This window comes from Chanodichthys erythropterus, chromosome 9 (genome assembly GCF_024489055.1).
Source record: "Chanodichthys erythropterus isolate Z2021 chromosome 9, ASM2448905v1, whole genome shotgun sequence".
Taxonomy (NCBI): Eukaryota; Metazoa; Chordata; class Actinopteri; order Cypriniformes; family Xenocyprididae; genus Chanodichthys; species Chanodichthys erythropterus.
In genome coordinates, this window is record NC_090229.1 from 37,944,156 (window position 1) to 37,967,464 (window position 23,309).

The 23,309-nt window shown below is 37.2% G+C and overlaps 1 protein-coding gene across 1 annotated transcript in view; it reads left to right on the forward strand.

Annotated features, from left to right (window-relative positions):
• The window catches only part of gnb1a (guanine nucleotide binding protein (G protein), beta polypeptide 1a), a 48,893-nt gene that overhangs the window by 15,516 nt on the left and 10,068 nt on the right, over window positions 1-23,309 (forward strand). The window contains exon 2 of the mRNA XM_067395529.1: window positions 22,050-22,162. Within this exon, the coding sequence (XP_067251630.1) occupies window positions 22,106-22,162 (57 nt within the window). The 5' untranslated portion in view covers window positions 22,050-22,105. The remainder of the gene's footprint in view (window positions 1-22,049; window positions 22,163-23,309) is intronic.

The following is a 23,309-nucleotide window of genomic DNA, read 5'->3' on the forward strand; positions in this document are numbered from 1 at the left end:
TTGAATTCTGATGCATTGTAAAGGCATTTTATCTAAATCTAAATCTAAATCACGCAGTGAAAGCGTACACTCTAGATATACTCTAGATATAGTCCTTATTGTCGAGCTCTGCCCTATATAAAAAAAATCCTCGATTGCAATTTACTCATGTCGAGTAACCAGCAAAATACTGGAAGTGGCGCATTCCACAGACAAAAATCCATGAACTGCATTATTAGAACATTTTCTAAGGCTGCACGATATATTAAAACCATTTAAAAACAATATTATAGCATGGTGCTGTTGTGAAATCACAAAGGCAGTGATTCAATTTAATAAATAGATGCCCTGTGGGTTTAATAAGCATTTCATCAGAAGGTTTCATTTATAAACCTACACCAACACAGGAGAATACATCAATATCTTTCTAAATATAAAAACGGTTGTTCATCTTGATTTGAAAATCTAAAACCATCACTCTGAGTTTGCATGTTTTGATGTCCACATGTTCTTGTTCAAGAAATTATGGTGGCTGGCCAAATATTAAAGATTAAGTGAACATTTGATATAAATGTCATTTGGTCAATATTGAACAAGGATTTGATCTGCTGTAAAGTGTAACAACAACAATCGCAGGCCGTTGCACTCTCTGCAGGCATTAGTTATAATACATAATGTACATAAGTTGATTGTTTATATTATTATATTATGTATTTTAACAGTGTTGTTCTAACCATATGATTACTAGTTTTTGATGCTTTACCTGAACCAAAAATGATTGCCTTGTTACTATTTATATACGTATTTTAAGTAATTTTAAGGGCTGTTGTTTGCTTAGGTCTATTTTTAGTACCACAAAAAATATCCAAATACTCGATTTAGTGTTAAAATTATTGACCGATTACCAAAATAATCATTAGTGTCAGCCCTAGAGTTTACCTTTTAACTAAAAGAGGAAGTGGATGCTGTGTGATCAGGCCATCTTGAGTTCACTGTTGACCCTCTACATGCTTCTCTATGCCAGAAAACAAGAAACGGTCAAGTGTGCAGTAACCAGTGCTTGGTAATATGCTTGAATTCGATATTTTTTAGCTGTTTGTCATGTCTTGATATTCATGCTTTTGCTCTGAATTAAAATATGGTAAAAATAATTTTTTTTTTTTTTTTTTTTTTTTTGGCCGATGTCACACTGTTCACTGACAGACCATCATGCACACAATACATGTTTTTTATGCAGGCTACAATGTGCATAAAAATACCAATATGAAATATTAAAAGACTTGTTAAAATTTCATAAATGCACATATACTGATTGCTGCCAATATATGAGAGAAATATTATAGCGTTTGCCTGTCTATTATTAGACAAAAAGGGGGTCATATGATGCTTTTTAATGTTTTCCTTTAATGTGTGATGTATCTGTATATGATCAGCAGTTACAAAGCAATTTAATCTTGATCAAAGTCTAGATATTACTTCCACAAACATCCACATCACAATGTGAAATATTAGCATAATCCCACCCAAAGGCATTCGCAAAGAAAGAAGGCGAGGTTTCATTGAATTGAATTTTGTCATGTCGCTGAGACGCGTGTTTGGACCGCTTTTGCTTTCAGAGATTAATCAGAGGTTAAGATTTATTTATAAAGCTGTTCCTGAGCGGTACAACCCAAAAGTTTGCTTGTGGACAGCACATTTTGCAGAGGACTGCTTCCTGAACCTGGGAGAGTACAATGCCGACTATACTTAGACTACTGACCACTGTGAAATGTTCTGCTTAAGTCGTGCTTGCAAAGTTGGTTCCAATCGATCCGGCTTGATCATCCGCATTTTAACAATCCAAATCTGATATGGTAAAATGGACGACATTACTATTAACTGTGTTTACAAATGCTTTATAAGCCTTGGAAGCTGAAGCTCACGATTATGGTAAGGGTAAGGCGTTACATTTCAGACACACGCTTAAGGTGTTTGGCCAATCACAATGCTCTGGGTCAGCTGGCCAATCAGAGCACTCTGAGATTTCCAGAAGGAGGGGCTCTGTAGAAATCAGCGTGTTTCAGACAGACTGGGAATAGAGGAGCAACAATAATGTACAGTATGTGGAAAATGTGTTTTTTTTTAAATTAAAGAATGTTAACCTATTCTATTATACGCAATATTCAAAATAATGAACGTTTAAAATGGCATCACAGCAAGACAGTCAACTAATGAAGATGGTGTCTCAGGTGCTGTCGAAATGAAAGTCCCATTTCAAACTTTTGTGGCTGATGCCAATAACAAAAACACTGCCAAATATAAGGTCAGTATATTTGTTGTGCACTAGTAAAAATGTAATTAAATCAGCATGTTAGACACACAAGGAAGAACATTCAGGGTCCCCCCCCCCCCCATTTATATGCACTAATATAATGTCACACAATAAGGAACAGTATTTATCTATATAAATGAAAAATCCCTTCTGGAGACTTCTTTGAACATGTTTGACTGACTGACAGATTGCTAAGTCAGTGTTTTCAATCCATTCGTTTTAACGTTTGTTTTTCTTCTTAGTTATAAATTAGAGATGCTATTAAAAATATCTCTGTCTGAACTCCCATATCCTGACAAAGCAGGTCTACATGGTCTATAGGAAATTTATACAAAATTACTATTGAATAATACTACAAATATTTGATATACTCATCACTCCAGTAAAACATTAGGGGCCTGTTATTGTGCTGTTGTATGTACCAGCTTGCACAAACTCTTCATTTTTACCCTCAGTATCGCTCTGCTCAGTGCGGATTGCAGCGCTGCATGTCCTCTACAATGGCAGGTTATAAATAGATGTGCTATTGAAAGCACAGGAAAACTCTCCTCTACAGGACGCGTGTCGACTCTAATGTCTGGGGGTGGGGGAAAATCGATTCACATATAAATCGCGATTCTATTTTCCACTGATTCAAATCTATTCATAGATTTAAAAATGTTTTTTTAAATGCATGTTATTAACATGATGTTAGCAGAAAGTTAACAAGCTTACTTGACAACAACAGTTCCTATATCAATATCTTAACCAATATAAAATAACCTTAAAGGGTCATGAAACCCTAAACTAAATTTTCTGAGATTTTAACAGAGGTGTGTGTGTTGAACATCATTGAATACAATGTTGGCATCTGTTAGATTTAATTTAAGTAAGGGGAAAGTGGTAAATTGAGAATTTTTTTCCCCCTGCTGTTTTCGTCTTCCGGGTTTAAAATCTCCACCCGCGGTGCACTATAATACTTTGATGATGCGTCGGTGTCTCATAATTATTAATGAGACAGAGTTTCCTTATCCTATGAGAAGACAGTCTCTTAATTATTCAGGACAAACGACAGACATGTCAAACTGTTGGATCGCGCAGTAGATGAGAGAGGCGTTCATGGGTCGTGAGTGTTTTTTTTTTTTTTTTTTTTGGTGTAAATGTTCGGGTGTGTTGCATGGCTTTCCAAGGGCTAGACTGGCTGCATGCGGTTGGTTGGCCATCAACTACCGACACATCGAAACTGTTTGAGTTTAGCAGAGAGCTACGATAACGGGAGAAAGGTGGACTTCGGCTTTATTCATCCTCATGCAATAAGCTAAAGATGCATTAATGGGTCAAAAACAAGTGTTTGTTTTTGCTTTAAGAGTTTCTGCGTCGCGCAAACTCTCTTCGATATCGTTCTTCGACCCAAACACGATTCATCCACACTGTGAGTGTAACCGTTCTTTACGGCTCTTTAACCGATCAAACGGCTTATAAAACCGCCGCAAAATACGCCTCAAAGATGCAACAGCATGTTCGTATTCGATGCACAGAACAAAATACGAATGGCTCTGTATTTATTTGTGCATTAAATTATAGCAAATACCATGTGTATATTGTTTATGTAATAGTAATTTGCAGCGTGCATTTGTTGGAAGCTTTTTTTTGTAATGCTTTTAATAACTGTCTGAATCGGAAGCCGTTGCTGTGTCGTCGGTCTCCCCTCATCCCCCTCCACTCCGCAGCTTAACCACGCCCACTTCTGTAGCATTTTTCAAAACTATGGTGAGAAGTGACTGCTGCTGAAACAGGAGGTTTCATGACCCTTTTAATAATGTATACTTACCGGCACATGTCAAGCTTTTCTGGCGATCTTGCCGCCTCTTATCTGAACAGGTACTTTTTCCACCCGAGAACTGTGTTTGTGTAAGCGAATGAACATATCCTATATCTGAGGCTAAACCACTAAATATTGAGAATCAACCGTGTATTATTTTTCTAACTTCAAACTGATCAGAACCAGCTGATAATCACTTGATTCGATAAGTCTCTCAACTTGACGCTCACTAAACTGATCACATTTTAATGATGTAAAAGAGTTTCATGACTTGGAATTTGGTAAAAAAAAAAATAATAATTTCATAGTGCCTTACTTGATTTTGATGACATGTCCATGAACACATTATTAACTTCCCCATGTCAACTTGATGATTTTTATCATTGTGTATTTAGTTACTTGTCTGCAGTGTTAATGTGAGGATGGATTGTGGAGCATCAGCGGTCTGAGGATGAAGGCCGAGTGATGACGTTCATGTTTGTTTGAAAGGGCAGGATGGAGTCAAAGAATCGGGGCTTTTAAGACATGCCCTCTAGTGCCCTCTAGCAACATCATCATCATCTCCGTCCTCCTCCTCCTGCATTGTTCGTCTGCTCTACGCATGAGCTGCAGGACTGGTAGAGTGCTGTTAAATATTGCATGCTCCATCCTTAGTGCATGGCTGCAGGCGCATGCTGTCTCTCAAACACACACACACACACACGCACACACACACACAAGTGGTCAGGCCTATTCAGCGTGTGCATTAATGCGCCGGACACACTCAGTGCTTCATACACTCCATCACTTCAGGCTACAGACAGACACAAAGCGCTGCGAGAGAGGGAGAGATGACCTGTGTGTGTTTGGCTTGTGTAGAGTCCAGTGGCGGCACTCAGAGAGAGTGGACATGCTTTTAAAGAGCGGGCTTTTTTCTCTGAGGGGAAATGGTTTTATTTGACTCTGTGCCATCAGATGGCAGATTCTTTTGAATTTTGCTCAGAAATTAGCACAGCTTCATAAAGCGTGATACTAGTGCTGGACGATACCGCAAAAAAAAGAAAAATCTTTTTCGTTTTTCGATTTCGTTTTTTTTTTTTTTTTTAAATGTTTAACTAGTCAACTTAAAAAGATAACTACAATATGATTCAAGTAACATTCACTTTATTAACCATCTGGTTAAAAAAGATCTCTTCCAAGAGTACAAACCTGAAGTGATCAACACGGTGTAAACAAATGACTTGAATATCTTTGCAGAAAATATGCATGAAATATTAAGGCAAATGCTTATCTTAAATATATCCTATCTACTCAGAAATAATATAAAATAAAACAATTTCTTAGCTAAAAAGTAATCGCAATAAAAACCAGAAAATAACAGCACCTTTCAGCCTGTCACCATCATGAAATATCAAACATACAGTAGTAGTTCTTTACAGGTTTATGCTTTCCATTGTGCTATTTGTCGTATTGTTTTTATGTTTGGCGGACCTGTTTGGCTGTTGCACTTGTCTCACGTCTTTTGCAGCGTCTCACTAGGACTGGACGATATGGCCAAAATTTATATCACGATATAATTCTTAATTTCGGTCGATACGATATAATTCCGATATCGATATGAACTATATAATAGCCTCAGAAAAACTGCCAAGAACGGCCACAACGGATGTCTGTACCTACAAACATCTGAAAAAATAATTTGCCAAATCTATGAAATCTCTTCCTATAAAACTATATAATATTTTAGAAATAAAAACAGTACAAATAAATTTATATTCAGCTTTTATTTGTATTTAGCCTTCATACAAAGATAAAAAATAAACATAAGACTCAATCACTTTAGTAATATTAATATCTTTAACATTAAACTATAATGTAGTCTGATTTTATTATCCTTAATATAGATTAAAACAAAAGTGCTTCAGCCAAGATAAAGATTGTGAACAGTAATAACAGTAATCAGTAAAAAAAAAAAAAAGTGAGAAACAACAAAAACACATTGCTGGGGCAGGGACATTGTTGAGTGTTGATGACACTATGGTGCAATGGTTCAAATTGCTCACGGTTCGGTTCGTGTCACGGTTTTAGGGTCTCGGTTTAGGTACGTGCTATTAGCACATACTGAACCGTACCGAAACCGTGACCCTAAAAATAGGACTACTGTCAAATAAAAATAAAGAAAATAAGAACAAACAATCAAACTACAAGCAACATCACAAATAAGTACAATAAAGCAAATATTCAAATAAAATAAACAGTGCTTTTCCAGTTTTTCAGGTATCTAACAGTAGTTTTTTAGGTACAGAAAATGGATAAAGTAATCAAATATAAAATAACACTGCATATTATCTTTACTGTATAAAATAAATAAAGATGAATCATTATTGAAGTTACAAAAACTATTCAGTCAAGAGCAGTGAGTGATTTCTTTGTTATTTGTTGTTTGATTTAACATTAAAAACAGGCAGCAGGAATAGTTTTTTTTCCCTATAAGACATGCACAATCCAGTACTTATATGTATATTACAGTATATATACACTGTTACACATGCGCTGTCTTTCTCGACTGTTATACGTTCACTTAAGACATAATTGACTATGTTTGCTAGGATACTCGACAAGACGGGCATGTTGACATAATTTTTGAATGAATGTGTCCGCTGAAGCGCAAGACTTGAAAGAGAACTCAGTATTTGCGCGCTGACTGAAATAAGCGTGTGCGCGCTTCGGATGAGTGCACACAAATCTTCTCACAGCGCGTGTGAGCTCTCTTTCGCGCCTTGGTCTTGAAAGTTTAAATCAGCAAGGCTTAAATAAGTTTAGTTTAAACACAGATAGCAACGCGTGCTGTTCAGGTCTCACCTGTATCAACACCAGGGTGATGACGGCGTAAATGACTGGACATTAGAGCAGACGGCACTCGCTGTTAACAGTTTACAAAGAGTGACTGTTTTGTCCACGCTTTTTGATTATCGTTGTTGTAACGTTTTGCACATCCATCGACTGAAACGTACATTATCTGAACTCTGTCTGTCTGTTTTCCACGTTGCTATTTTAAACAAACCATATTAACCAATAGATACGCTGAACACTGGCTGATGGCCGCGTGTCTCTGTGGTGTACGCCATCACTCAAATAGCCAATCGCGTTCTGCTCTTTCTAACCGCTGCGCCTCAAGTCAGTGAGAAATGCTGTAATATCGAAATACCGGAAATGTGTTTAAAAATCATATCACCGTTATCGGAAAAAATTATATTGCGATATATATTGATATTGAATTATTGTCCAGCCCTACGTCTCACCCATGAAACGGCATTCTGAAGTTAAAAAAGTTCAACTCGCGTCTAATAACTGTGCTTTTTCTACCCATTCCAATGCCTGTGAACAGCCGCTTGAGACCTAGCGATATTCTGCGTCAAACGAGAACGGTTAATCAGGTGCGCCATCATGTGGTCAAATAATTTTCTTGTCTTAATTGCTGAATTGTCAACGTCTATTTGTAACGTTTGCCAACATTTTTATTCAAAACCATGATTTCGTGATTTAAAAATAATAGAATCATGGCAAAACATTACATTAGAAATTCGAATAATTGAGAAAAATCCCAAAGCTTTTTTCTTTTATTCTTCTTTTTTGTGTTGTGCCGTTCAGTCATCCCCATCAACACTGGATCAGGTTTTTGTCCAATTCACCAATTAGTGATTGATTAAGATGGGATTTTTGATTTGCAGATGATCAATAAATGTTATCACACATTTTAATTTTAAAAACAATAAATAACACAAATAACACGTTTACAATAGAGGTGGGACAAAATATGGCGATATATCATCGTCCTTCTCTGTGTGATACGAGAATCGTATCGCTGTGCCAAATATCGATATTTCAATAAAAAATAAAGCACTATAAATTTCTCTGCTTAAAGCGTCACTACTTCAAGGCGGCGCTCAACACATGAATGAGGGAAACATGAACATAAGTTAATAACTAGCCTAAGAAAAAGAGGTTATTAACAGGATGGCGGACAGCAGTGTGAGTAAAATAGATGCCCCAGCCACGTTTAAGTTCAAAGTCTTGACACACTTTTATACCACTGATGTGACAAACTAGACATCTTTGACGTTCTTCATCGAGCGCTTAGATATACATGGGAGTGTTTGAAAGCTTATATTAGAGATCCGCTGATAGACACCTGCTTTCGAACGCCCGTGTATATCTGTGTAAGCACTCGGTGAAGAACGTCAAAGGGTCTGTTTGCACCTGGTCACTTCATGCATTTTCTCTGATCGGATAGCTATCCAATCGTGAAAAGACCAGGTCTAAATGCTCTCCGAAACGCATTTGAGACGGATTTAAATCCGATCGCTCAAACCACTTCAGGAGATGGTCTGGGACGCATTACAGTCAAATCTGTCAAATGCATCTGGTTGTTGAAACTACGTATGTAAATTTTACTTCTCCCAAAAATACTAAAACTGAAACATTTGAGAGTCAAGATATGACGGCGCTACTGCATTACACATCGCCGCAGATCTCTACAGCAAGCTGACATGCAAACTGAAAGTTTATATGAAAGTTATATGAAAGTGACGCGTAACACACAATTATCTTCATTAAAAGTAATGAGACCTTACCAGTGCGGTTGCCGCTCTCTCCTATTGCGGTCTTTGATTTTGAAATGAACTGATGGTCAACAAAATGCACCTCATATTTGTTGCTTTCGGTGACGTGAACTGTATTAAATCTATGTATATCGCAGGAACTGAAGATCAGATTTATCCGTTTTGCGGATAGAGAGAGAACCTGCACTTTACCTTTTCACTTGCATTTTGTTTTCATATTAAGACCTAAATCATGATGTATCATTATAGGATTGTCTAGCAATATATCGATTATCGCTGACTCGCGATATTATCGTTATCGTGAGCCATTTATCGTATTGTATCGTGAGGTACCCTCCGATTCCCACCCCTAGTGTACCACATCGCTGCAATGAAATGTTTTAACACAATATTTGTTTGTTTAAAAAAATTATAATTTGAACTTCAGATTGACATGTAAAAACATACATTATATAGAAGCTTCAGTGCAATTTTATATCAGGCACGTTTAATTATGTAAATGTTCGGTAAAATGTGCTTATTTTCAAGTTGTATTGCAAAACACAGGTGGGATACAGATATGGTTAGGGACAGGTAGACTGATGTGAGGAAAATAAACTGCAACATAGTGAAATTTGAAAAAATTAAGGTGTTTGAATACTTTCTGAATTGTCATTAGGTGGACAACGACCACCAAAATCACTGAATTAAAAGTTACTACCCACAAATCCTGTGTTTTGCTCAGTGAAACCTGACACAACAGTCTGTTATTGCTTATATTTTCATTTCATGGCTTAATGTGATGATCATTATTCCTCATATGTGTCACAACATGGACTTCTGTGAACTTCATGCTGAAATGAATATATATTTGAGGACCCAGATGTGTTTTTATTTTTATTTTTATTTTTTTTTGGAGTTATTTAAATCACACACATGACTTCAGGAAGTCAGACTGTTGTTTTTAATTCAGTGTAGGCCAGTATTGTGTTGCAGGTGCTAATAATGTCACTGGCCAAAGCCTGTGTGGCACTTTGTTCATTTTGAACCCTGTGTTCAGCTCTGAGTTCACATCTTATTGTGGAAAGGTCTTGTCTCTTTCAGGCATCTCTACTAGGCAGTTTTACTCAGAGTAATGCAACACTTTTAGAAGTGAACATATAACATGAATCGATCGTGTCTTTGAGTATCTGAATATGTGTGAGCAGTAGTGAGTGTTTGTGCGTGTGTGTCTTTGTTCTAGTTTTGTGGCTCACCCCACCCTCCATTTCCTGTTTGTAACACATGCTCTCAGCTGACTTGCGAGGTCATGTGATGCCACTGGTGTGCTATATAACAATCGATGCATCTGCCTCCAGATTTCAGCCATCTGCGGTGAATGCGTTATTACAGCTGTGTGATATAGCTAAAAATATCTTTAGACAATTCAGTTATAGGGCTGCATCTGATGATTTTGATAATAGATTAGGCTAATCTTATTTCTTTGATTCAATCATTTAAAAAACATTTTCTGTAGTTATTCAACATCCTGCTCAATGTTGTCCACCAAACAATGTGTAAATTCAAAGCTATGAGGAAAAAAAATATGACTGTGTGTTCACTGATATACATAATGTGAAAACAACTGGTTAAAACACAAACAACTCATTGCCAACAGTTTAAAGCAGATTTTAAATATTTTAAAAGTTAAAAAAAAAGATAATTAATTGTTACATGGTGTATTTTAAACTCACATTTAATGTCCAACAAGAAATATTTGATCAAAATGTATATTTTAGTCAGAATTGTGCATATTTTCTCCATTGCTCCATCCATATGCATACGTTCAATGATATCTGTCAAGTTTAACAGAGTCGTTTGCTATCAGAACGAGCTTTTAAAGGATTAGTTGACTTCAGAATTAAAATTTCCTGATAATTAGTCACCCCCATGTCATCCAAGATGTTTGTCTTTCTTTCTTCAGTCGAAAAGAAATGAAGGTTTTTGATGAAAACATTCCAGGATTTTTCTCCATATAGTGGACTTCAATGGGCACCAAACGGTTGAAGGTCCAAATGTCAGTTTCAGTGCAGCTTCAAAGAGCTCTACATGATCCCAGACGAGGAATAAGAGTCTTATCTAGAGAAACCATTGCTCATTTTCTAAAAAAATAAAAATTATATACTTTTTAACCACAAATGCTCATCTTGCACTGCTCTGTGATGCGCCACGCATTACGTAATCATGTTGGAAAGGTCACATGTGAAGTAGACGGAAAAACTCATTTCTCTCATCTCTCATCAAATTTAATCTCATTTTCTCTTCCAACTTCAAAATCGTCCAACATCGTGTTTTACCTTTGTGGTAAAGGCCGTTTGACTTTATCTTTGCACATTCACTTTGTAAACACTTGATCGGTACTTCCACCTATGTCACGCGTGACCTTTCCAACGTGATTGCGTAATGGGTGGACATCACAGAGCAGTGCAAGATGAGCATTTGTGGTTAAAAAGTATATCATTTTTGTTTTTCTTAGAAAATGGCCGATGGTTTCTCTAGATAAGACTCTTATTCCTCGTCTGGGATCATGTAGAGCTCTTTGAAGCTGCACTGAAACTGACATTTGGACCTTCAACCCGTTGAACCCCAGTGAAGTCCACTATATGGAGAAAAATCCTGGAATGTTTTCCTCAAAAACCTTCATTTCTTTTCCACTGAAGAAAGAAAGACATGAACATCTTGAATAACATGGGGGTTAGTAAATTATCAGGAAATTTTATTTCTGAAGTCAACTAATCCTTTAATACCAAGTGGGAACAGGGCCGTACTTGCACACTTCAAATAAAACTGATAAATGTGTCCAGTGCACCAACATTAATCTTTACTGTCAAGAACGGTTTCTCTTCCTAGTTGGATGCAGTGGTTTAGGAACCGGTGATGCATATTTGCCGGTTATCATGGTCATTCAATATGAAAACAGACCCAGATCTTTGAAGTGAATTCGCTGCGAGTGGTCTGTCGCTGTGTACTTTATGTATTTATAGCCATCCGTCATCACTGTTTGTTTCACTGCTGCAACTGTATACCTCACTTTGTAAGTAATTATTCCTTTTGTTGCATTATATTCATTTGGGTTTGTTTGTACAGCACAATATATATTTATTTTTTTCCTATATCAATTTAAAAGTTATACCCCTGCACCCCTAGTCCATCTCAGGGTCATAACATTTATAGAGGCATGTCCCGGATCTGAAATAACCATCCCAAGACCTTGGGGGAAAAAATGTTTTGTGAATGAATCTGATTTCTCCTCCAGTGGAAGTTGTACACCCAGTCTGCACTGCAAGCGACGCGCTCACATTATAAACGCTTGAGAGTAGGCAGCTCTGTTGATAATTGGAGCACATATCTATTTTTGTTGCGTTGCGTCACGCCGCGCGCTACAGTCGACGCGCTCTCTCCTGCCGTGCACACAGCTCTCTTCACTACAATGGCAGTCATCTGATGTGTGGCAGTGGCTGAATCCTCCGTTCTGATTGAGGTGCGACACATTTGAGTATCTCTGGCAGGGCCCTATGATTACATTTTTTTTAGGAGCACTTTAAAAAAAATTGGGAGCACAGTGAAACAATCTAGAAGCACCTTCTGATCAATGAAAGACATTAACTTTCCCATTGCAAGGCGAAACTTGCTCCCTTAAATTGATTTTCAGGGGCATCTTTTATCTTTTATAATGGCAGTTTTTTTCTAAACTTATTAAATGTATGCATCTACCTTTATGTGAAATTCTCATATTTAAATGTATAAATTGATTTTTATTTTTTAACTAAAGCAATAAAATCAATCGTGCTGTTACCAATTAAATAAAATGGGATCAGCGAAATCCATCTTTGCACTGCAGAGGTGACAAAGAGGCTGCATCTGAAGTGGCATTTATATGTATTTATATGCTTTTAACACAGCTCAGAGGTGGCATCAATGCATTTACACTGCAATTACAATTGCATAAAATTATGAATTTAAGGTATTATACAGTTTTGAATAAGAAAATATGAAAAAATTAAAATATTATTTTAAATATGAAACTAATACCGCCTGTTGGTCGCAGCAGGTCAGTCTTCATGAGAGAGTCGAGTCATTGATTCAATTGTTTCGTTCAAGACAGCTCTTTATGAATGATTCATTGAATCACTCACTCGACCAATTTGATCAATCAAAATGCTGATTTATTCAGTAACAAAACGTGTTGCCAGAGCAACACTAGATTGTCAAACAGACAGTGTTGTCTTTAAAACTTGAAATTAACTTCTTGTTTATTGAACTGTTGTATAAAATCTATCATTTGCAATAGTGCTGATATTTGGGATCGCAGTCTTTCCTGTGTGATATTGCTTAACTATATGTTATAATATTAAAAACGAACTCATTCAGTGGCATTTTTGCCGTTATACCTCAAATTTTGGCTGCATTTTTATTCATTTTTGCCCCAAGCTCTCGTTAATTTCCGCCCCTGCTTCTGATAATTCTAGGGCTGCCCCCTTATAGTTGACTTACTGTTAGTCAACAAGAAGCTTAGTCGACTAAAATTAGTATTAGTTGCTTTAAACGCAAAAAAAAAAAAAAAAACACCAAAGGAAGTGGCAAAATCATGCAGTCTGTGACACAGTTCGTTAACGGCAGGAAAACCAAACATTCGCCTATCATTCATCGACCTTAAATATTGCTTATCACTTCAAACATGTTAGTAGCAACTTTACAAGTCTGCTCGCTCTAACGTTAACCTACATAAATGTGTGCTATTATTTGCCACATATCCAAGTGTTCGTGTGGAGAGCGCGCTTACTGCATGACATGGAGGCGCCGGCGCGATCACTTGCAATACTCCATCATTTTTGGTCATACAGATAAGAATAATCCAACATTAGAAACGGTTAATGGCTTGCTTTTATTTCTGTAAACTCACAATATCAACAAAACCACTGTGCTTTTGTAAAATGATGAAAACAAACCGGATGCGCTTTAAGCCATCTCGGTCTCAAGTGAACTTGATCGCGCCACAAAAATGAACCGAAACACAGCATATACTTGCCTCACAGACACTGATTGAGATCTAAATCTAATATTTTCAGATTATGTAGGCATAATCCGTGTGAAGAGTGCTTATAGGTGCATCCGCTACTGCGCTGATGGCGTCAGCATTGTCAGCTTCATCTCTGCAGTTCAGTGTCTGAAATATAGTCTGTCGCTCAACTTGATCTTTGCTCTGCTGACCGAAAGCGTGAAGATTAGCAGCACGACATAAATGCATTTTGAGAGTTATAGTTTTAATTCCGATTTGTATTATGCAACTATTCATGAGCTTTGATTGGATCAAAATGTTTTTTTGTTTTTTTTTTTTACATTCGCATACAATAATTTTAATTTGGTGTATGATAAATGTATGATGTGTATTTGTGTGATTTGTGAAGCCTCAGAACTAATCGTTGTAGTTCATGTTCAGATTAGCAGTTTACAGTGACCTCAAGCGGGGAGGAAATCAACATTTCCATTCAGAAGTGCCACAGTAGGAGTGACCACGCTCTGTTTGACTTCCTCCAGGAAAACAGCTTCCCTTGATCACCCCATCATTCACATCACAAACTCTTGTGCTGATCAGAGCTGAACGCTCGAGACGTTCACAGATACTGCCATCAGGTTCAGTTATGACGTGGTCTGTAACCTCAGTCTGAAACTGCTTGCTTTGCTGTTGCAGGAACTGTGTCAGAGATCATACTGATTTTATCTGCCGCGTCGAGTCGTTTGCATTGCTTCGTGTTCAGACAGGAAGGAGTTAAGTGCCTGCAGCTCGTGCTGGTGTCTCTGGGGCAGCTGGTCTGGAGGGAGGGGGTCTTAAATTATTAAACCCCAGCAGAAACAGGGCAGCACGTAATAGACGCAGAGCAGCGCCCTGCTCACCTCCTGTACTGCACCGATTTAGCTGCTCATCATTTCCAGGATGACTCTGCTTTGTCAAGTTTAAAGGAGCCTAAACTGCTAAATGTGGATAAGTCATGTGTGTTATGAATATTGACAGTATGGATTTCTCTGAAGCTGCTTTGAAACCAAATGTGTTGTGAAAAATAAATTGGACTTGACTTTCCTGAAAGAAATGTTTTTTCAATCAAAAATTGAACCATGTCTGATAAAAATAACATTAGACCAAGTATTGCACATTTAAGTAAAGTGCCTGGCTGAGCAAATATTTGCTGCTCTTTTCTCTGGAACATGTGCTTTGGTTTGCAATTACATCCTTAATATTTACGCAGTTTGTATGTTGTGCACCAACCAAATATGTCTAAGCAAAGATGTGAATTTACCTATATAATTAAAAAGTGTGAAAACATGGTTCTATTTACTTTACTGCAAGCCAATAAATGGCCCAAATGAGTAGTTTTGTTCCGCTTTTGAAGTGACTGCCAGTGGATGTTTCTCATAGGGGTGAAATCATGTTAATTGGGATGCTTTTTGCCATTGAGATTGATTGGGAAAAAGTGACCCACTAAACCTGAATTCACCCTACATAACAGAAAGGGCGGCACATAATCGAAGAGAGTTTGTTAGTGCGACCTCTAACAAATTGTAGTAGTAGTCTGGCGCTGAAGCTATAAATTGTGGTGATGTAACCTAAAGCCTATTGACTATTTAAAAAAACGACTGGTCCTTCCATAAAACCCATGCAAGCTTCCTGTATGAACAGGAAATACATCAAAAATACCTCAGACTGTGCTTGTTAAGACATTTCATGTGGTCTTTAGGCTAATATACTGTAAAATTGAGGCCTTAAACATTTCAATTCATCACACACCTCTCTACAGCAAGCTCTTGCAATCACATTTCTTTCCTGCCCACTACAGAAGTTCAATCTTCAGAGAAAACATTTTACGTTCTGTGTTTCTGGCTTTATTTTGTGATTTCACAGGGTACTGCACCTTTATCTGACACGTACGTCTCTTTTTGATGTGAAATGACTTTCATTAATAAACACATTTAGCTGGAATAAAAAGACATCACCTAGAATATAGCTGCAAAAATCATTCATCAGTGTCCGGACATGTGTAGGTCAGCAAAATATCCAAATGTCAAAGGTCTTGTGGTTACAGCTGTTTAAGTGACAGATTACATATTTTTGCAGAAAAATAGAAGTTGCCTAAAGTCATTTAGGTGTATTTACACAGACTGTTTAATACACTGCAATTGCATAATTGAGGCCATCAGACGGACATGACTTATTGAATTGCTTACTCAAAGGTTTGTTCAGAGATGCAGATTCATTCAGAAATGAAACGCCACTGTGTTGCTCAAAGACATGCAATTGTTTAGTTGTTTGGAATTAGTTTTTGTTGCTGAAAATAAATTTTGCATCGTGTACGCGTGCAGCATGGTTTTTCTAACCTCAACGAACACTTTGCACGTGCGCTTTGAATAGTTTTTGCACTAATTTAGTTTGTCCACAAGGTGTCAGCACTGAAACGAGCTTTTGTTTCGCAGTCTGAAAAGAAACAGAGAAGACTGTGCAAGAGTAACAAACACAACAGCCGATCGTGTTGATGAGCGCTTGTGTGAGAAAATTAAAAGATACCAGCAACTCTACTTTAAAACAAGAACAAAGATATTATTATCGTAACTTTTAGAGCGAAAAAGCACAGACTGGACAAGGATGAATCGTTCTAGTTTGTCAAACACCTGTTTGAGACTGCGCGTACGTTAAAAACAAGGTAACTTTATTTTGGCGTCATTTAATACAGTTGCAGTTTGTAAGTGGCTAATGGTCCTCTTAGCAGCATGAAAAACAAAACTATTCTTAATGTCAATGTGTTATAAACCGAAAGCGAGCAGAGCGCGTTCCCATTACAGAGCTCACAGAGAATCTATTATGTCGCGTTTACACTGTTGGTTATAATTGGAGAATTCGCGAGACTGTGACTGAACAAAAAAAAAAGATTTTGGATTCTGACCAGAGGTATTAAAGACATCGTTAAAATAGTCCATGTGACTACAGTGGTCCAACCTTAATGTTATAAAGTGATGATAATACTTTTTTTGTGCGCCAAAATAAAACAAAATAACAAGTTTATTCAACAATATCTAGTGATGGGTGATTTCAAAACGCTGCTTCATGAAGCTTCGAAGCTTTACGGATCTTTTGTTTCGAATCAGTGGTTCAGAGTGTGTATCAAACTGATAAAGTCACGTGAACCATTGAAATTGGTTTCGAAACACAACATTTGTAAAGCTTCATTGTTGAAGCTTCATAAAGCAGTGTTTTGAAATCTCCCATCACTAGATATTGTTGAATAAACGTATTTCGTCTTTTTTTGATGCGCAAAAAGTTTTTTCATAACATTAAGGTTGATCCACTGTAGTCACATGAACTGTTTTCTGGACCTTAAAAGTGTTAATTATCCTTGCTGTCTATAAAGGCCTCACTGAGCCATTGGATTTAATCAAAAATATCTTAATTTGTGCTCTGAAGATTAACGAAGTTTCTTACGGGTGTGGAACGATATGGTGAGTAATTAATGGCAGAAATGTAATTTTTGGGTGAACTAACATTTAAAATTATCCAGTCATTGACTTTTTGGTTTGTCTTTTGTTTGATTAACATTAAAACACAGACAGCAGCGCAGCAGGATTTTTAGGCTGCTGTCACTTTAAGAACAAATGCACGGATCCAATATACTGTAACACTTGAGCTTTTTCACAGCTATATATTCACATAAAGGGTTAGTTCACCCAAAAATGAAAATTCTGTCATTAATTACTCACCCTCATGTCGTTCCACACCCGTAAGACCTTCGTTCATCTTCAGAACACAAATTAAGATATTTTTGTTGAAATCCGATGGCTCAGTGAGGCCTGAGCAATGACATTTCCTCTCTCAAGATCCATTAATGTACTAAAAACATATTTAAATCGGTTCATGTGAGTACAGTGGTTCAATATTAATATTATAAAGCCACGAGAATATTTTTGGTGCGCCAAAAAAAAACAAAATAATTTTGCATAGTGATGGTCGATTTCAAAACACTGCTTCAGGAAGCTTCGGAGCATAAATGAATCAGCGGTTCGGAGCGCCAAAGTCACATGAATTCTTCAGTTTGACACGTGATTTAAATCATATAAATATACATCACTACATCACTAAATAAGTCGTTATTTTGTTTTTTTGGTGCTCCAAAAATATTCTCGTGGCTTTATAATAGTAATATTGAACCACTGTACTCACATGAACTGATTTTAAATATGTTTTTAGTACATTAATGGATCTTGAGAGAGGAAATGTCATTGCTGGCTATGCCTAACTGAGCCATCGGATTTCATCAAAAATATCTTAATTTGTGTTCTTAACATGAACGAAGGTCTTACTGGTGTGGAATGGCATGAGGGTGAGTAATAAATGACATTATTTTCATTTTTGGGTGAACTAACCCTTTAAAACATAACCGACTGTTCACGAGGAGACTCGACAAGACGGGCATTTTGACATTTTTGTGTGAATATGTCTGTTCAAGTGCAAGAAGACATTAGAGAGTTTTGCTTACAGTTGTTTTTGCTGCTCACACAAAACTTATCTGACTGTGCACGAGTACCGAACTGAGAGACACGAGTACTTTAGCATATATTTGCGCTTGAATATTTAAGTTGGCAAGGCTTAAAAATGCACAAATGATCAACTTACATGACAATACAGCACTGGCCCGATCCACCCCGGGCCACCACTTATTGTCGAGCCCTGCATATTGTTAGATTACAGGAGCTCATTAGATACCAGCTCTGCTTTTTTGTCTCCAGTGTTCCTTCAAATTCAATGGCCAGTGTGCTCATGAGTCCACTGGTTATGTCATAATCATTGTGTGTGTAATATTGAAAATTAGACTGGCCTTGCCACTGTTTATTTTAAAGGTGCATTTGTGTGGTTTTAGAGTTGCAGTGTTTTTGAGGTGAAGGTAAAGCCGTATCCAGGTTGATGCGGCAGCTGACCCTGTATTAGCAATATTATCATGACACTTTATCAGCTGGATTATGTGAGGCTTAAACCGCAGCTCTGCGTCTAAACGTGGAGCCGGCCAATCAGCAGCTGGTGCTCAGGTGAGGTGTTCATCCAGTTTAGATCTATTCAGAAGGTCTTTGGCTGTTGGAGACACAGGAGCTGTGTCTGGGAATACAGAATCCAGGTAAGGCTTTACTTTAATCTAGAAATAAGACGCCACACCTGAGGGAATAGTCATTTGAGGGCCGGACAGGAACCGTGAGCTAAATCGTGCACTTTTTTTTTTTTTTTTTTTTTTTTTTTTTGGTGGTAGTGTGGGATCTCTGATGGCTTTTTGTGCTCAGATGGACTTTGTTTAGTGACTATAACTAGTTGAATAAGCCAAGATGTGGCTACTGTAGGAGTGTGTCCTCGAAAGACTCGCACTAGTTACTAATGTTGGTCAGAGGTTTGTGTTCTTGTTCATTTTGATGTGAGATGTGAGTGAAAGTGTCTGTCTGCAGTGGATTTGGGTCAGCAGGAGAGTTCATCAGCAGATTTGGTGTTAACCGGATTTGTGTGGACGCGCTGAATCAACTGTGTCCCTGGATTACAGGAGTGACATTGAGAACGGGACGAGGTCTGTGTCTTATGTCCACTCGCACTTTCTTCTGGTCTCTCTGACCACCGAGCCAACTCTTGACCCACAAAATTCAACAAGTTTTTACCTTTGGATTGATTTCTTTCTGTGAAATACAGAAAGTACGGAAGTAAAACCGCCAGGTACGAGTATATTGTTTTACGGGTACGGTATATTTTTGTTACGGCTTTGTAGTTGTTTGAATGAGTAATGCCTGTTGTAAAAAAGCTAATTGTATATCTGTATATCTTTATATATGTGTGTCTTGCAAATTAGGTTTGATTAATGCGAGAAGTAAAAAAAGTGTAAAAATCTAATCAAGGCATGTTCTGCACAGTTTTCATGTGGAAAGATGACCATAGGTATAGGAATAGAAAGCAAGGTTTACTTGCATGTATTTTTAACTAAACATTTTAATATTTGAAAAAAGTTGACATATCTGACTGTTGAAAATTAATCATTTGAAACTGGACAATTTGAACTGTTTCCTGAGCTACTGATGTTTAAATGAGACGCTAGTAAAACATCTGTCTTTACGCTCATACCCACGAGACAAGAAAAGATCATGAAACTATTCTTAAATTGTGCTCTATGAAATATATATTTTTTTAATTCCATTTTTTTATTTTTTTGGACTCCATTTTAATGCTTAAATTAAATTTAAGTAATCAAAAAGCATGTCAAATTAATTGAAATCATGAAACTTAATGACAATTTATTAAAAGTTTAACAAAAATTACATTTTTAGAGCCCTATGAAATGTTTTTTTTTTTTTTTTTCAAAATATGTTTTACTTTTACCAAATTCTGTGTTTTCTGATTTAAGCTTTCTGGATTACGTTTTAATAATTAATTGTTTAAATTTTAATAATCAAAAAGCATGTCTTGAATTCATAAAAACAACTAAATAATTTTTTTAGGGAAAATTTTTAGCAGTTTTATGAAATGTTTTTGTTTTGTTGTTGTTTTTGTTTTTTAGAAATTCTGTATTGTATTTTAATTTTTCTGTCAGTCAAATTAAGGCATAAAACATTAATTTATCTTTTAATCTTATGAAATAATATTTTTTTGTCAAAGTTCTGCACAACAGAGCTTTACTGTTAAAATTAAAACATGGAAGAAAAATTCACATAGTTTTAATAATTTACTATTAGTGTTAGAATTATTATTTTGTTGAGGCATATCTATATTGTACTGTACAGAATACTTGTCACAATTTTTTCAAGTTAAACCAAACTTTTATTTTGACGGGTTGCCGTGAAGAGCTTTGAGTTCTGTGTGTTTATGATATAACAATAGTTTTTCTCTCAAATGAATGAAGTGACTCGTGATGAGCGGCTCTGGAGATGAAGTTCATGCATTCATGTCCTCATATAGTGAGCCGACAGAGGCTGAAAACACAAAGCGAGTGTGTGTGTGTGTGTGGTAAATGAAACCGCACCATTCATCCACACAGAGACGCAGAACATTCATATTCAATATTTCATATTCATAGTTGAATCGTTTTTTTTGCGGTCGCGATTTAACTACTTTTTATTACTCACAACTTCCGATAAATTCCGTGACATTCCGCATTATGCAGTAAATTCCATTTTTATAACTGGATTTCGTGATTACGTCCACGTATTCTGCATCACGGAAATCATCGGGCCATACTTAAACTTTCTGTCATGATATTCACATCTACCCTGTTAACATGACCTTATGACAACAGCTTATTTCAGGGGTTTTTATGGAAAGCAAGAAAATTCAGTCCGATTTTTGCATGCAGACCAATATGCGAAAACAGCAAAGGGGCTGAAAAGCGTAAATAAAGCGGTGCACAACTTTCCCTTTCTGACATCCACTTGTCACAGAGAAGAAAAAAGTCAAATTACTCCTTTTAAATGGAAACAATGTCAACATATCGCACTAAGACTGTGGGACATTCAGATTTTTGGTGTTTATCAAGCAACAATAAATGTAAGAGAACAAAGGCAGAGTATGAAACGGCAGCGGCTCTGAGCATGTCACCCACAGCACGAATCTTATTGGTTGGCCAGTTTTCTTAACAGTGCGATGAAAAGAGGTTAGATCACCTTTCCTTAAATCCATCGCATCGATGACATGCAAATGTTTGTCATCACGAATATCATCCCTGTTGTGTGTTTTTTCCAAAGTGTATCCGATCTAATTAAACGTCAGCGTATCATATTCACTGTACAGTAATGCGATTATCTGTGCTCGGGCTGTGAAGTGTTTGTGTAGCTGTGTGATTGTGTTGTGCTGCGCTGCGCTGCCGGGAGACATGCAGTAATGGTGATCTTTAGCACAGGCTCGCTGCACAACACTGTTGCTAAGCAACGGCTTCACGGGTTGGCAAGGACACAGGCGGAGAAAGAGACGTGCTCGCATCCCTTCATTAGTGTTGGAAATGTCTTTTCTCACCGTGTCCAGTGGAAACGGGGCTCTAACTATAGCGCTGATGTCAGCTGTGTTTGTGCATGTTGTGGGTTGAACGGCTAGTCAGAAGCGCTGTATAATGAGGCTTGGGTATAAATGAGACTTGGTGTCCGCCGCTACGATCAGACGGGTTTGATGCGGGGCGTTCACATCGGACGTGTTCTGTTCCCAAACAACTGGACCATCAGAACATGTTTTGATGGCAGTTCAGCAACTTTAAATAAACACTGCAACACAATGTACATGCATGTAAATCAATTGTTTAGTAATATGCAGTCAGTAGAGTAATGGTGTTTGTGTGTTTTTCAGATCAGTGCGAGCGGCAGTGAGTGGACGGAGTGAAGCCCATCGTCTAGCAGAAGAAAATGAGCGAACTCGACCAGTTGCGTCAAGAGGCTGAACAGCTGAAAAACCAGATCAGAGTAAGTGGCTGCATGCACTACATGTCATACACATGCTCGACAATCAATACACATATTATGATACCGTACGCTGCCACACAACTGAGGCTACGTTAATCGGATACATTTTCAGGACTCGACATTAAAGGATTAGTTCACTTCAGATTAAAATTTCCTGGTAATTTACTCTCCTCCATGTCATTAAACATGTTCATGTCTTTCTTTCTTCAGTCAAAAAGAAAACATTCCAGGATTTTTCTCCATATAGTGGACTTCACTGGGGTTGAAGGTCCAAATGTCAGTTTCAGTGCAGCTTCAAAGAGCTCTACATGATCCCAGACGAGGAATAAGAGTCTAATCTACAGAAACCATCGCTTATTTTCTAAAAAATAAAATAAAAATGTATATACTTTTTAACCACAAATGCTCGTCTTGCGCTGCTCTGCGACCCTTAATCCTCGTCTGGGATCATGTAGAGCTCTTTGAAGCTGCATTAAAACTGTAATTTTGACCTTCAACCGTTTGAAGGCCATTGAAGTCCACTATATGGAGAAAAATCCTGAAATGTTTTCCTCAAAAACCTTAATTTCTTTTCCACTGAAGAAAGAAAAGCATGAACATCTTTGATGACATGGAGGAGAGTAAATTATCAGGAAATTTTAATTCTGAAGTCAACTAATCCTTTAAGCTTTATCATGTGCTCGTCTTCTAACAAGTAAATCGGTCATTCACTTGTCCCAGTAAAAAAAGTTCCTTGTTCCTTGTCAATATTCTTATTCACCTTCATGTTTTGATGCAGGACATCAATTGCATGTACATTTTCTGTCATCTTTGCAGGAATGTAATAAGTAATATTTATTATTAGCAAAGCTCATTACACTCCCTTACTGATTTTGTCACAGATTTGTGTGTTTTTACTCAAACACTGACATGCAGTGCCATAACCAGGCCTGATGAGTTTTTATCTCACGCTGGGTTCACACTGTAGGGTTTTGGTCACAATTTGGCCATCTGAGACAAATATTGAGAACCCTTCCTAGGCCAAAATCTTTGATCGTTAGTTTGAGATGTTCACCGACAGCCGATTAATGACCATTGCGATCAAATTTTACCTGAAGTGTCAGAAGGTTTGACACACAGCTCACAGTCACAGAACGAGTCACGCATT